Raw genomic sequence first — 15,987 nt, 5'->3', positions numbered from 1 at the left:
TTTGTAATTTTAGACGCTGCGGACACATCTGTTAGCGTTAGCTGTAGCGAGCTGACTAGCCCAGTTTGTAGCAACCCTAAGCGGCCTACAAGCCACGGTGAACCGGTTGAGACGCATAATAGATTTAGCCCTTTAGTTAGTCCTACACCACAGTCTACCGGGAACCACACTTTAGTCATAGGGGACTCCATCCCCCGAAACATACAGTTTAGCAAACCAGCCATAATTAAGTGTATTCCCGGGGCCAGGGCACCTGACATTGAAGCTAATTTTAGGGAGCTAACTCACAACAGGCCTAGTAAACACGTACGACAGGCTAATCGCACCACTAGCTACGCACACATACTTTACAACAGGGGTCACCAACGCGGTGCCCACGGGCACCAGGTAGCCCGTAAGGACCAGATGAGTAGCCCGCTGGCCTGTTCTAAAAATAGCTCAAATAGCAGCACTTACCAGTGAGCTGCCTATATTTTTTTAATTTTATTTATTTACTAGCAAGCTGGTCTCGCTTTGCCAGACATTTTTAATTCTAAGAGAGACAAAACTCAAATAGAATTTGAAAATCCAAGAAAATATTTTAAAGACTTGGTCTTCACTTGTTTAAATAAATTCATTAATTTTTTTACTTTGCTTCTTATAACTTTCAGAAAGACAATTTTAGAGAAAAAATACAACCTTAAAAATGATTTTAGGATTTTTAAACACATATACCTTTTGACCTTTTAAATTCCTTCCTCTTCTTTCCTGACAATTTAAATAATAAAAAAATTGATGATAAATTTAAATTTTTAACATGTAAAGCGACTTTGGGTACTTAGAAAAGCGCTATATAAATCCCAGGTATTATTATAATTATTATTATTATTAAATCAATGTCCAAGTAATTTATTTTTTTTATTGTAAAGAATAATAAATAAATTTTAATTTAATGTTTCATTTTAGCTTCTGTTTTTTTCGACGAAGAATATTTGTGAAATATTTCTTCAAACTTATTATGATTAAAATTCAAAAAAATTATTCTGGAAAATCTGGAAAATCTAGAAAATCTGTAGAATCAAATTTAAATCTTATTTCAAAGTCTTTTGAATTTCTTTAAAATTTTTGTTCTGGAAAATCTAGAAGAAATAATGATTTGTCTTTGTTAGAAATATAGCTTGGTCCAATTTGTTATATATTCTAACAAAGTGTAGATTGGATTTTAACCTATTTAAAACATGTCATCAAAATTCTAAAATTAATCTTAATCAGGAAAAATTACTAATGATGTTCCATAAATTATTTTTTTAATTTTTTCAAAAAGATTCAAATTAGCTAGTTTTTCTCTTCTTTTTTTGGTAGAATTTTGAATTTTAAAGAGTCGAAATTGAACATAAACTATGTTTCAAAATTTAATTGTCATTTGTTTCGTGTTTTCTCCTCTTTTAAACCGTTCAATTAAGTGTAAATATCATTAATTATTGATAATAACATAGAGTTAAAGGTAAATTGAGCAAATTTGCTATTTCTGGCAATTTATTTAAGTGTGTATCAAACTGGTAGCCCTTCGCATTAATCAGTACCCAAGAAGTAGCTCTTGGTTTCAAAAAGGTTGGTGACCCCTGCTTTACAAGGATGAGACAGTCAGAGATTACAAAGAGGAACATAGCTAGGACTTGTAATCTCGCTAGAAAGATGTCCAGGCATCAAGTCTCTGGCCCCCTGCCTGCGAGAGGCAATGATGAGGTATAACAGATTAGTCTCGCTTAACAAGGGGCTGGCTAGTTTTTGTGGAGTACATGGACTAACGTTTATTGATAATTGGCCCTCTTCCTGGGGCAAACCGGGCTTGCTGATGAGGGATGGCCTTCACCCTAAACGGGAAGGCGCCATCACTCTATCTAGAAACATAGATTACCGGTTAAGTCACACTTGACTAACTACACTAGAGCAAGCTCGGACACAGGCAATTACAGCGTCTGTTAGTCCGGGCAAGGAGTCAGTTAAGGTAGAACTAACCAGCGCCAGGCTGGAAAATTCCTGCACACATAGCATTTCTCGTGGAATAATACACAACTCACATAATGTTTTTTTCTGTAGTGACTGTGCCAGAGGTGAACATGCATTCTACTGAGGTGGCAAATTAAGACGCGTTCAATCTATAGCAGTACAGAGCAAATAATCTGAAGATCCCCATCATATCAATTCCTAGATAAGATTGAAATGATCTAAGGTGTACTACAGAAAAATGTAATGGTATTAATATCACTACTATGGATAATATTAACAAAAAATCCTCAAAACAGCCCACTACCTATAATACGGGCTTTTTAAACATCATATCATTGTCTCCCAAAACGTTATTAGTTAATGAGGTCATTAGAGACAACAATCTTAACGTCATTGGTCTCAGCGAAACCTGGCTCAAACCAGTTTAATTTTTCCTGCTTAACGAGGCATTTCCTCCCAACTATACGAATGCACATATTGCCCATCCCATTAAAAGGGGTGGAGGGGTCGCACTAATATACACTGAGAACCTTAACCTTACCCCTAACCTAAGTATCAATCAATCAATCAATGTTTATTTATATAGTAATAAATATAAATCATTTGAGGTGCTTACTATGAGGTCTGTCACACCGCTACCTCTCTACCCGGCTGCTATCTACCGCCCCCCTGGGCCCTATTCGGACTGTATCAGTGAATTTTCAAATATAATTATAATGGGGGATTTTAATATCCATATAAATACCCTATCAGACCCTCCATGCGTGGCGCTCCAGATTATAACTGATAGCTGTGGTCTTACACAAATAATAAATGAACCCACGCATCGCAACGGTAATACGATAGATCTAGTCCTTGTCTGAGGTGTCACCACCTCCAAAGTTATGATACTCCCGTACACTTAAGTAATGTCCAATCATACCTTATAAAATTCGAAGTTCTCACTCATTGTCAACAAGCTACTAAAAACCACTGCTTTAGCAGCCGCAACATTAATGCGGTCACAACTATGACTCTTGCTGGCCTACTGCCTTCGGTAATGGCGCCATTCCCAAATTATGTGGGCTCTATCAATAACCTCACTAACAACTTTAACCATGCCCTGTGCGACACCTTTGATAGTATAGCATCGCTAAAGCTAAAAAAGGCCCCTAAAAGGCATACCCCCTGGTTTACAGAAAAAACTAGAGCCCTTGAACTATCATGTAGAAAGCTTGCTTTGGAAGCCTACTTTGAGACAATGTACTTATTAATGGTTACGGTTATGCTGGTTTAAATTCCTATTGAAAATTGCGTCAGGTATTTGATGAGAACGACTTTATATTGTCAATATAAGCTACTGAGTTTCAATTATAATATTTTCAGCTGGTGGTGTGCCACAGGATTTTTTTCAAGGAAAAAAATGTGCCGTAGCTCAAAAAAGGTTGAAAAACACTGCTGTAGATAACTGGGTGGCAAAAAGCCAGTGGTCAGTGTGTGGGTGGATTAAAATTGTGCTGCAACACAAACTGTATGTAATGAAGTACCATAATGAAATTGGCACTTGTTACTTCTAAATGGCCCCCACCTACGTTGTTTTAGCTTGATTCAGGCCCCACGCACTCATCTGGGATTTGCCTCACTAAAATCATTCCCATCCGGCCAATTGTTCATCTCACAGCAGCTCTTGATTTTATTATAGGCTCTAATCGTGACATACTGTGTAGTCAAAATTCAAAAAGTGTCAGGAATCGGTCAGAAGCCAACTTATATTTGTGTGTTCTTCTTTTCTAGTTATATGTTTTAACATGACCATATTCTCATGAGAAATGTAGGACAGAAGAAAGTAATGCATTGCATTTAGTAGAGAAAGTACTGAAGTTTGTAGGTTACTGCGAAAATAGGAAGAGTTCTGGGCCAAAAAACATAAGTTGAGCAAAGATTACCACTAAATAGTTTGCGCCAGGGGTTTTCAATGTTGGGCACCATCAAAATGATCAGAATCAGGTGTCCTAATCACTTGGCCTGGCCACTGGTGTATATAATCAATCACTTAGGCATGGAGACTGTTTCTACAAACATTTGTGAAAGAATGGGACACTCTCAGGAGCTCATTTGTGTGCCAATTAAGAGGAATGTTTTGAAGGTGGAATGGTTGGAATTGGTTGAAAAATGTGGACTGTGAAAACTTTCCAGGAGGAGGTGAAAATAGTCCTTTGGATAACTGATAATTCTGGGAATTCCTGGAAATCTTTTGAACTTGGAAAATGGTAGTTTTACTGTCCAGGGTAAGTGGAGTGTGTGGATGGTGGAACGGTTCGAATCATTTGAGAAATGTGGGAGTTGTGCAAGTTCGAAAAATAAAGATAAAAGTAAAAAACCCAGGTATCTATTTTTGTCTGAACTCTTCGCAAGTACATTTTAACAAATAATACTATGACAATATTTGATTTAATCATTAAATTAGGTACAACATTGGCATAAAAATAAAATATCACATCATATCAGAATAGATTTTTCCACCGATAACTAAATCGGATAAGGTATCGCCTGGATTTCTGGACCTCATCAAACTGCGCAGTAGGCCACAGAGCAACAAACTTGCAAGCTAAAGCTCTGCTGTACTTGTTGAATTTGCTGATATCGGACTGATATAAGATATCAATATCCGACCAGGACACCCACACTGTGACCTGATATCGGTTGTTATCAGTATCAGAAATGAAGTGCTGGACAGTATCAGCATCAAATTTTGTTTTTACAAAAAAGCCATAACAAGCATCTCTACGTTAAAGTATGTAAACACGTGTCCTACCTCCCACCTTTTCATCATAAAAATACAGTACAATGTATGGATCAAAAAATGACAAAGCTTTTAAAGTTCTAAAAAGGATAATGATGAACAAACGCAGTGATTTAACCCCTTTAGCATGGTTAAGTTATCAGATAGATCTTTGAAGAGAGTCTAGAGTTAATCTGTGGAGATGGGAAGTGGAAACAGTAGAACATGAGCTAATTTGTTCACAGTGTTTCCTTTTGGACCGGATGCTTCTAGACTTAGGTTGGCAGTCGTCAATGATGAAACAAATATTGTTTTCCCACAAGAAAGGCAAGAATAAAAGATATGAACCAGTTCATTGCTTTCCTCAAGTTCCTTGAAGTTATATAACCTAGTTGCATGCATATTAAGATAGCCTGCAAGCCAAAGCACTGAAATAGAAAAGAATGAATGTTACATAACGACTTAAACTATTTTATAACAGGAACGTGGCAATTTATTATAATGCTCCTAAAAACCATACACAAGCCTACACTTCACCACCTACCCCACCCACCATTGGCTCCACTCCGGATCCATTTGTTACCTACGTGTTCCTGTCCAGCTGGCACCAAAATAATTACTGGGCAAAACAATAATGCAAAGTTGTGTCATAGCGCTCGACTATCAAATCCTCTCTGATTATTGTCTCTCAGAGCCGCCTTTTATTGTGATCTCTAAACCCCAGCAAAGAAAAGAGCTGCATGTGAATAACATGGACAAGAGTCTTGGGGCGGACTTCTTCACCAATTAATCAATCAATCAGGCGTTGAACTAACTCCATTAGCGCCGCCACTGGTGTTGGAACAGTTTGGGGAAGGTCCTTTTCCGCTCGAGTGTGAGAGTTGCGCAAAGAAAGATCCATAAATGCATGGTTGGGTGAGTTTAGCGCAGAAAAACTGGACTGAAAGGCTGGACTTCTAGTCAATAAAAGACCTTATTGGTGGAATAGAACATCAATTATGAGCAGGCCCTCACTAAGATCTAATACCAGTGACTCCTCCTCACGGTCCTCAACTCGAAGATGTTCTTCTCCATGATAGAGGATAGACATTCCAACAGACACTCAAAATCCCACAGAAAGTCTTTCAAGAAGAGTGGAAGTCGTGGAACAACACCACTTTTTAGCTCAGTGGCCTTGTGGTTAGTGTCCGCCCTGAGACTGGGAGGTCGTGAGTTCATACCAAAGACTACATAAATGGGACCCTTTGCCTCCCTGCTTGGCACTCAGCATCAAGGGTTGGAATTGGGGGCTAAATCACCAAATGACTCCTGAGCGCGGCGCATGCTGCTGCTCACTGCTCCCCTCACCTCCCAGGGGGTGAACATGGGGATGAGTCAAATGCAGAGGACAAATTTCACCACACCTAGTGTGTGTGACAATCGTTGGGACTTTGACTTTTTTTTTATTCCATTATGTTTTGCGCAGTTTAGCCTCCAGTTGAATGCCCTTTAATTGCCAGTATCACAGAAAAACAAGTTGCCTCTATATTGAGGCGTTTATCATAGAAGTCTGATTAATGACATCAAAAGACGTACAAAGTTTGCGAGTAAATAAACATGATCAAACAGTGTCAATCTTATGAAGATTCCCGAGCCATTTTGAGAGATATTGAGCAAGCCAGTCACTTGACCCGTGATGTAGCAGGAGGAACCACAGATCCCTTCCCCATCAACAACAATGCTAATCAAGCAGTTTTTTTGGGAGCCACCAACAAAAAATTATGATACAGAAGCTTATATTTTTGAACCCGAAAACAAAGAGGATGAGCAATAAGTTTGAAAAATCGAGTGCTGTTTTGAAAATGGACAATGAAAATACGGTGGATTGGACCAACAATTTTTATTACTATGATTTAACACAACGTTACTTTATTGGCACAAGCAGGTCTTCGTAGATATATTTAGGCATAACAACCACAAAAGAACACAAACTAATGCCATCTCTTCTTCTTTCTTTAAGTTTAGTTCTGCTCTTAAACACTATTGATATAGGAGAGAATAAAGTCGATTGCCTCACAGAAAGTTTCTCAAACAAATCAAATGATCAAACAAACATTTTACAAAGTGATCTCTGCAGACATGAGCACGGTCCGCCAAAGATCTGAAGTGGGCCCTAAACATCTCGCACCTGGCGACGAAAGCCCATCAATGACTGTTCTTCCTAACTAAGTATTACCAGGGGTTGTTGTCTGTGTTCGTCGAGTCGAGAGGACAAGGCGAAGAGGCAGTCCGTAGGGAGGCAAGCAGTTGAGGGGTGGAGCGACGACGGGGTAGACACTGCGTAAGACACAAGGAACATCAACGAGGGAACAAGGAAGAGCACAGAGAAGACGAGCAAAGCACGGGGGAGGGAATGCCAGACGTGATGCTTACTGGGAAGATGAGCGACGTTCTGGTAAAGGTTCCTTGGGTCTGCTGGTCTTTATGCCGCTCCCTCTCATTAGATGCAGGTGCGCGGATTTGCGATTGCCTGCAGCTTTGTCGCTGGGTGGGCGTGCTGCGCTCAGTGCGAGCAGGGGCGTGTCTGGGCACACTGCCAGCGGAGGTGCTGGCAGACTCAGCTGCCGGGGAAAATCGGGAATTCTGGGAATTCCTGGAAAATGGTAGTTTGATTGGTGAGTGGAGTGAGTGGAGTGTGAGGATGGTGGAACAGTTCGAATCGGTTGAGAAATGTGGGAATTGTGCACGTTCGAAAAACGGCCCATTCATTTTCAAAACGTCTCGGATAAACGTGAATTCTGAGTAATCTGGGATATTTTAGAAAATTTTTTGGGGCTCAAGATTTCCAGTCGAGCCAAACGTTTTCATAATCATCGAACGACTTTGATCGGATAAGAACTGTGCCAAACTTTTGCGGCGGAATAATACAGTAATAACAAATAAATTATTTTTTTGATGTAAAATCTTATGTGTGAATGCTTGGACATTTCCACAAATAATAATAATAATAAATAGATGATTTTTTTTGTGTAGAATCTTATATGTGTGAATGCTTGGACATTCCCACAATAAATACATCAATGTGATTAGATGTGATATGTTAATCCAGGAGTTTTGGTTCAAGTGTGCACAAGGGATGGATACTCTTAGTGGGTGGTAGGAGTATGTCTAAGCCTGGCGATTGGTATTGATCTCCAATTGATCCTCCAGGACCTGTTCTCCTCCAGGACCAGGAGGCGTGTGGGTCGGATCACAGCTGACTCTTCTCACCCTGGACACAAACTATTCTCCCCTCTCCCTCAGGCAGGAGACTACGGTCCATCCAGACCCACACCTCCCGCCACCTGAACATTTTTTTCCCCTCGGCCATCAGGCACATGAACAATAACAAGATCTGATAGCTCAGTACAGCTCTTTTTATTACCTATTCTGTGTTATATGTGTTTTATGTTGCACGATTGCACCAAGAAAAATTCCTAGTTTGTGAACCCGTTCTCAAACAATGGCAATAAAAACTATTCTGATTCTGATTTTAATTCTGATCTGCAAAGGGCAACACATACAGGTCTGGTTGTGTGCACATACAGTGCGGTGCTGCAATGTGTGTTTGCTTTGCAGCGATGCAGCACAGCGACAGCTTGACACTGCAACTGTGATACTGTGTACACTGGTTGAAAGCTGTGAGCACTGTAAAGATATTTTGTTGCCCACGGAGGCACCGAGCAGATACTGTGGCGCACACAGCTGTCATGTTTTCCCAGCAAATGAGCGAGTACACAATCATTTCTTACAAGTTGTTTGTTGTCTGAAATTAAAAAAGCCCAGGCCGAAGTGGAAAGTAGTAATTCAAAGCATTATATTAACTGCTTTGTGAATTTCATGCCTATTAACTATTGTCAAGCTTTAATAATAAGCTTTCTAAGATATACAGCAGGTTTCCTCCTGCAAAGGAACCATGCAAATAAATCAAATCATGCTTGATTCAATTGGTGTGAGGGTGTGTTTTGCATGTTCAAGCGCTCTCATGAGCACAAGAATGTTCTGGGAACTCCCTCACTGTGATAACGTCCACTTACCATTACATCTAATGAAAATATACTAATGCGTTATGCATTATCCTTTCAGTTTCAGCACTTGATCAAAAATAATCAACATGACAACTATGATGTGAACTCTTCTTTTGTGGAACGTATTCATTGGAAAATACATTTACCACGGCAAAATAAAAGCCGTCACACATTTAAAATAAGGGTTCTTTAGATGAAAACAAAATCAAGTATTATTATGTATTGTAGCCTCCAGAATAAGCTATTTTTATTTTAGCCATTGCCAGGGGTGCCCATTACTTCTAATTGGGAACAGATGGGTACCATGATTGGGTATAAAAGCAGCTTCCATGAAATGCTCAGTCATTCACAAACAAGGATGGGGTGAGGGTCATCACTTTGTGAACAAATGCGTGAGCAAATTGTCGAACAGTTTAAGAACAACATTTCTCAACGAGCTATTGCAAGGAATTTATGGATTTCACCATCTACGATCTGTAATATCATCAAAAGGTTCAGAGAATCTGGAGAAATCACTGCACGTACGCGATGATATAACGGACCTTAGATCGCTCAGGCGGTACTGCATCAAAATGCGACATCAGTGTGTAAAGGATATCACCACATGGGCTTAGGAACACTTTAGAAAACCACTGTCAGTAACTACAGTTAGTCGCTACATCTGTAAGTGCAAGTTAAAACTCTACTATGCAAAGCGAAAGCCGTTTATCAACAACCCCCAGAAACGCTGCCGGCTTCGCTGGGCCCGAGCTCATCTAAGATGGACTGATGCAAAGTGGAAAAGTGTTTTGTGGTCTGACGAGTCAACATTTCAAATTGTTTTTGGAAACTGTGGACATAGTCTGGACCAAAGAGGAAAAGAACCATCCGGATTGTTATAAGCGCAAAGTTCAAAAGCCAACATCTGTGATGGTATGGGGGTGTATTAGTGCCCAAGGCATGGGTAACTAACACATCTGTGAAGGCACCATTAGTGCTGAAAGGTACATACAGGTTTTGGAGCAACATATGTTGTCATCCAAGCAACGTTATCATGGACACCCCTGCTTATTTCAGCAAGACAATACCAAGCCACGTGTTACAACAGCGTGGTTTCATAGTAGAAGAGTGCGGATACTATTCTGGCCTGCCTGTAGTCCAGACCTGTCTCCCATTGAAAAGCCCATGAAGGCTAAAATACCACAACGGAGACCCCGAACTGTTGAACAACTTAAAACTGTGCATCAAGAAAGAATGGGAAGGAATTCCACCTGAAAAGCTTCAGAAATTGGTCTCCTAAGTTCCCAAACATGTACTGAGTGTTGTTAAAAGGAAAGGCCATGTAACACAGTGGTAAAAATGCCCCTGTGCCAACTTTTCTGCAATGTGTTGCTGCCATTAAATTCTAAGTTAATGATTATTTGCAAATTAAGTTTCTCAGTTCGAACATTATATCTTGTCTTTGCAGTCTATTTAATTGAATATAAGTTGAAAAGGATTTGCAAATTATTGTATTCTGTTTTTATTTACGAATTACAAAACATGTCAACTTAACTGGTTTTGTGTTTTGTATTTAAAGACATAACTTTGTGTTACAGGTGACTAAGTATAATATTATCAGTAGTTTAAACATTTTATCATTGCATTCCAATTGTTTGCTCCTTTTTCTTCAATTTTACTGTTGTTGTTTTTTTAGATAGATATGTTATTCTTTGAAAATACACACCTTTTAAAAGTTTCACAGACACGTTGGGTATATTTGCACAATATCGCAGTGGTATGGCACATCACTAAAACATTTGCCTTCTTTGTAGCGGAACGCACCAACAGCTCAACTGTTTTATGCAATCTATTGTCCCAATTTCACTGCAGCGCGAGTCCACTTTCACAATGTAATTTGATTAAACAGTAAGTCAGGGTCATGGACTATGGACCCAATTTCATGTGGGTGTGAAATTTCATTTATTTAATGTACCTTGAATTAAAAAAGACACCATAGAAAAAAACTAGGTGAGGTCATTGTGTATTTTAAAGGGCCCAAGGCTGCCCATTTCCAAAACTTTTAAATTGATATTGAATTCCAGTGGGGCACTTTAGTTGTGCTATTTAATAAAATACTCCAGAAATCCACATATTATCCGCGGGATAATATTTTGATGAGACAGCCTCCTCCTCTGACTACGCCTACTCTGTTGGGTTGGCTTCATGAAGTCAATGTATTATTTGTTTTGTTGATGAAATGCTGCTTTGGTACATTTTCCATATCAGCAGCCCAAAGTGGAAAAAGTTTGGACATCCCTGTGCTAAAGTTTGACATATACACGCAGCGAGTAAGTGCGGAGAGGGCCTAAAAACGTCTTTTTAAAATCCATTCTTCAATATTTTGAATCGATTCAGAATCCTAATAAAAATACGAATTGGTTTCTTCCACATCCCCACAGCATACACTAACTAGAATAATCCTGAGAGTACGCCTGTCAAAGTGTGACGTTACAAATGACACAGTTAAAAAAATATTACAAAAAACACAGGCATCCAATACAGTGTTATGATTTGACACTTTGGGATTGTTTAACATTACTGTCAACATTGTAACAACATTTATAAATCATAAACAAAGATAATCCTCACAGGTTTCCTTTAAAGCAGGGGTGTCCAAACTGCAGCGTCTTCAGTTAAGCCCGCCAGACATCACAAGTTTATTAAGTACTCAGGCCTGCTTAATTTGATATAACTGCCAGTTTAATTGCGACAGCGTTGACACCATCTTGTGGACTTTGTGAGTGAATCAGATCAATGACCATGAATTGAACTAGACACATATACAGCACAGTATTTACTTACAGTATATGACCCAATCCAAACAACCTTTTCCACTTATGGCACTAAAAAAAGGTTACCATCACAAAAAGTCCACACGCATGGTCACACATAATACAACCTGCTCACTGAACTTTGTGGATATCATAAAAAACGTCCTTGCTCCATACATTTTTCAAAATGACCCCCATTTAAATCCTTTACAATGCCTGATGGGAAAAATGCAAAACACTCTGCACACTTATCCATATTTGGCGCATTTTAGCTGCTTAATATTTCTGATTGATTACAAAACTTTAAGGAGGTTGTAACGGAAGTAAACAAGGTCAGAGTCAAACTTTCACATTCTCTTGATATCCAATTATACTAATTATTCATTATATATTCATTAAGATTTATATATGTATACATATATATATTAGGGCTGTGCAAACGATTAAAATATTTATTGCGATTAATTGCAGTTTCTTCATACTTAACTCAAAATTAATCGAGATAATTGCAAATAGATAAAAATTTTCGTCATTAACAAATGTATGATGGATAATTTTTAAGTTTGCTTAAAAGACAATTAGTTTGCTTTAATTAACTTTTTTTTTCACATTATCATTTTTTTAAAAGCTAACCACAAAAAGCACATGAACAAGCTTTTAAAGACAATAAAAAAATTACCTGCAGTATGTAGGTGTCTTGCCAGATTTGGTATTTTGTGGGATTACAGAATTTGTATTCCTGCTGTAGGAGCACTTGCATTTAGAGGAGGAGCTACACTTGCATGTTTAGATAGCAGTTTCACACATTAATAACACAAAATGTGAATTGTTGTGATCATGCTTTGACTGTCAAAGATGTTTGGTAACGTATAATGTGATATTTCGACCTGAATAAATGCTTCTGATGTTCTGTACATATTACAATACACTTTATTTCAATCTGCCAGAAAACATTTACTCAGGTAGAAATATCACAGAATATCATTACAAACAGCTTTGACAAAGCTGTATCGTATTGTACGACTACTTTCCGTTGTTTTGTGGTTAGACCGGATGTGAAGCATAGCCCGTTATTGTGAAGCCGGACTTGTGTGATTGGTATGAGAAAAGACTTGACATACACTACCGTTCAAAAGTTTGGGGTCACATTGAAATGTCCTTATTTTTGAAGGAAAAGCACTGTACTTTTCAATGAAGATAACTTTAAACTAGTCTTAACTTTAAAGAAATACACTCTATACATTGCTAATGTGGTAAATGACTATTGTAGCTGCAAATGTCTGGTTTTTGGTGCAATATGTACATAGGTGTATAGAGGCCCATTTCCAGCAACTATCACTCCAGTGTTCTAATGGTACAATGTGTTTGCTCATTGGCTCAGAAGGCTAATTGATAATTAGAAAACCCTTGTGCAATCATGTTCACACATCTGAAAACAGTTTAGCTCGTTACAAAAGCTACAAAACTGACCTTCCTTTGAGCAGATTGAGTTTCTGGAGCATCACATTTGTGGGGTCAATTAAACGCTCAAAATGTCCAGAAAAAGAAAACTTTCATCTGAAACTCGACAGTCTATTCTTGTTCTTAGAAATGAAGGCTATTCCACAAAATTGTTTGGGTGACCCCAAACTTTTGAACGGTAGTGTATTTTGACGAAAGTCTCCGATAAAAGTGACTTTAGACTTCCTCGCTACCGTCTTTGTTTCTGCTGAGCTTTTATTCCATTTTACTAAAGCAGTTTGAGTAACAATCTACATTTTATGTTATTAATGCACTTAACTGTAATGTAAACACGGACAGGAAGCTCCTCCTCTCTACAAGTGGCACAGCTCGCCAGCAGCATTCGTTCCAATGTCGTCGTCTCACGGCAATGGAAGATAAAATTGTCATTTCCTTAGAACGACTTGTCATGGCATGACCTGAGACTTCTAGAATGTCCCAATTGTTTTGTACATTTCTGCTTGCTGTTTTTGCCATTACATTTTCCCACGCTATGGAATAGGCCGTGGGTCCAAAAGAAGTCAGGGCGTTAATGGCGCATACATTTTTTTTTATCACCGCTAAAGGCCCTTATTGTTAACGCATTATTATCGTGTTAACTTTGACAGCCTTAATATATATGTACACTATATTGCCAAAAGTATTTGGCCACCTGCCTTGACTCACATATGAACTTGAAGTGCAATCCCATTCCTAACCCGTAGGGTTCAATATGATGTCGGTCCACCTTTTGCAGCTATTACAGCTTCAACTCTTCTGGGAAGGCTGTCCACAAGGTTGTGGAGTGTCTTTATAGGAATTTTCCACCATTTTTCCAAAAGCACATTGGTGAAGTCACACACTGATGTTGGTCGGGAAGGCCTGGTTCTCAGTCTCTGTTCTAATTCATCCCAAAGGTGTTCTATCGGGTTCAGGTCAGGACTCTGTGCAGGCCAGTCAAGTTCATCCACACCAGACTCTGGCATTCATGTCTTTATGGACCTTGCTTGGTGCACAGTCATGTTGGAAGAGGAAGGGGCCCGCTCCAAACTGTTCCCACAAGGTTGGGAGCATGGAATTGTCCAAAATGTTTTGGTATCAGGGAGCATTCAAAGTTCCTTTCACTGGAACCAAAAGGCCAAGCCCAACTCCTGAAAAACAACCCTACACCATAATTCCTCCTCCACCATATTTCACACTCGGCACAATGCAGTCCGAAATGTACCGTTCTCCTGGCAATCTCCAAACCCAGACTGGTCTATCAGATTGCCAGATGGAAAAGCGTGATTCATCACTCCAGAGAAGGCGTCTCCACTGCTCTAGAGTCCAGTGGCGACGTGCTTTGCACCACTGCATCCCACGCTTTGCATTGGACTTGGTGATGTATGGCCGCTCAGCCATGAAAACCCAATCCATGGAACTTTTTGCGTACTGTACGTGGGCTAATTGGAAGGTCACATGAAGTTTGGAGCTCTGTAGCAACTGACTGTGCACAAAGTCTTTGCACTATGTGCTTCAGCATCCGCTGACCCCTCTCTGTCAGTTTACATGGCCTACCACTTGGTGGCTGAGTTGCTGTTGTTCCAAACTCTTCCATTTTCTTATAATAAACCTGACAGTTGACTTTGGACTATTTAGGAGCGAGGAAATTTCACGACTGGATTTGTTGCACAGGTGGCATCCTATGACAGTTCCAAGCTGGAAATCACTGAGAGCGGCCCATTCTTTCACAAATGTTTGTAGAAACAGTCTCCATGCCTAAGTGCTTGATTTTATACACCTGTTTATACGCCAAGTGATTAGGACACCTGATTCTGACCATTTGGATGGGTGGTCAAATACATTTGGCAATATAGTATATATATATATATATATATATGTATATATATGTATAATAATTAGTTTTAGCCCAATGTGGCCCCCATGTCAAAAAGTTTGGACAGTCCTGCTTTAAAGTAAAGCTGTTATTCATAAAATGTTGCTTATTCTTATATATCACTGATGAGTGCCGTGATGCACAGGTACACAAACATTAGCTTGCATTAGAAGCAAATAAGACATGAAGCTTAATGTCAGGCTTTTCGCAATCCTTGTTTTCCTGTTTGACTTTTCATACTCATGCACTGCATGCTGGTATCGTGCTCATTTCATAAACATGTCCAGTTCTGTGAAACCGAGGCTCAATTCCATCCAAGCACCAATATAATTCCTGGAGGCTATGTTGTGGAAGGCTTTTAATGAAAAGCAAAACAGAATGCCAGAAAACATTGCATGTAGCCTGACTAAGTACTCCTACGCAAACATTGAACAAGTTGCATATTGTATCAAAACGCCTACGGAAAAAAGCATAATGAGCAATGTGATGTAAGTTTTGGAATTCTTTAAACCATAAATGTTGTATATAAATATTGATTCACAAACTTTTTAAAGTCATATTAACGGTTCAAAATGGGTCGTAAAAAATTTAAATATTGGGAAGTTAAAACAAGCTTTTGCTTTTTAAACGTTTCATGGGTGTAAGTTGCAAATAGAGAAGATTTTACTTACCAGACGACACTCACAACTGTCCAATAAACGATGGACTGTGACTTACAAACAGTCCCGTGAACACTCGACAACTTCATTTGGTACATTTGTAAGGGTGGAGACAGTGCAGGGTTTTGGGTTTGGCTCGCTTGGATAGTCCCAGACGGATTGGTCGTGTGCATGTCCTCAGAGGCTCCAGTTTCTTGGCCTGCCACGACAGCGCTGCAGACAAAAACACAATAAAGTACCCATTGCTCCTACAACATTTAGGCCATGTTCACGCTGAAGGTCAGTTCCGATTTTTTTGCACACATGCGACCTGTATCAGATTTTTTCATGTCCGTGTAAACAGTGCAATTCCCAATTTTTCATATTCGACCCAGACCTCTTTCGT

The 15,987-nt window shown here is 39.2% G+C and overlaps 1 protein-coding gene across 3 annotated transcripts in view; it reads right to left on the bottom strand.

The window, feature by feature from the left end:
* Nucleotides 1-6,622: 6,622 nt before the first annotated feature.
* Nucleotides 6,623-15,987, bottom strand: part of LOC133641045 (uncharacterized) — a 35,514-nt gene continuing 26,149 nt past the window's right edge. For 2 of the 3 annotated variants that reach the window (XM_062034856.1, XM_062034855.1), the window contains one exon: nucleotides 7,238-15,815. In XM_062034856.1, the coding sequence (XP_061890840.1) occupies nucleotides 15,688-15,815 (128 nt within the window). In that variant the 3' untranslated portion in view covers nucleotides 7,238-15,687. Of the gene's footprint in view, nucleotides 7,067-7,162; nucleotides 15,816-15,987 lie in introns of those variants that run through there. The other variant, XM_062034854.1, reaches the window with a different exon arrangement.

Source organism: Entelurus aequoreus, linkage group LG23 (genome assembly GCF_033978785.1).
Source record: "Entelurus aequoreus isolate RoL-2023_Sb linkage group LG23, RoL_Eaeq_v1.1, whole genome shotgun sequence".
Classification (NCBI taxonomy): Eukaryota; Metazoa; Chordata; class Actinopteri; order Syngnathiformes; family Syngnathidae; genus Entelurus; species Entelurus aequoreus.
The sequence above is the reverse complement of the archived record's forward strand: the minus strand, read 5'-3'. Positions and strand labels throughout refer to the sequence as shown.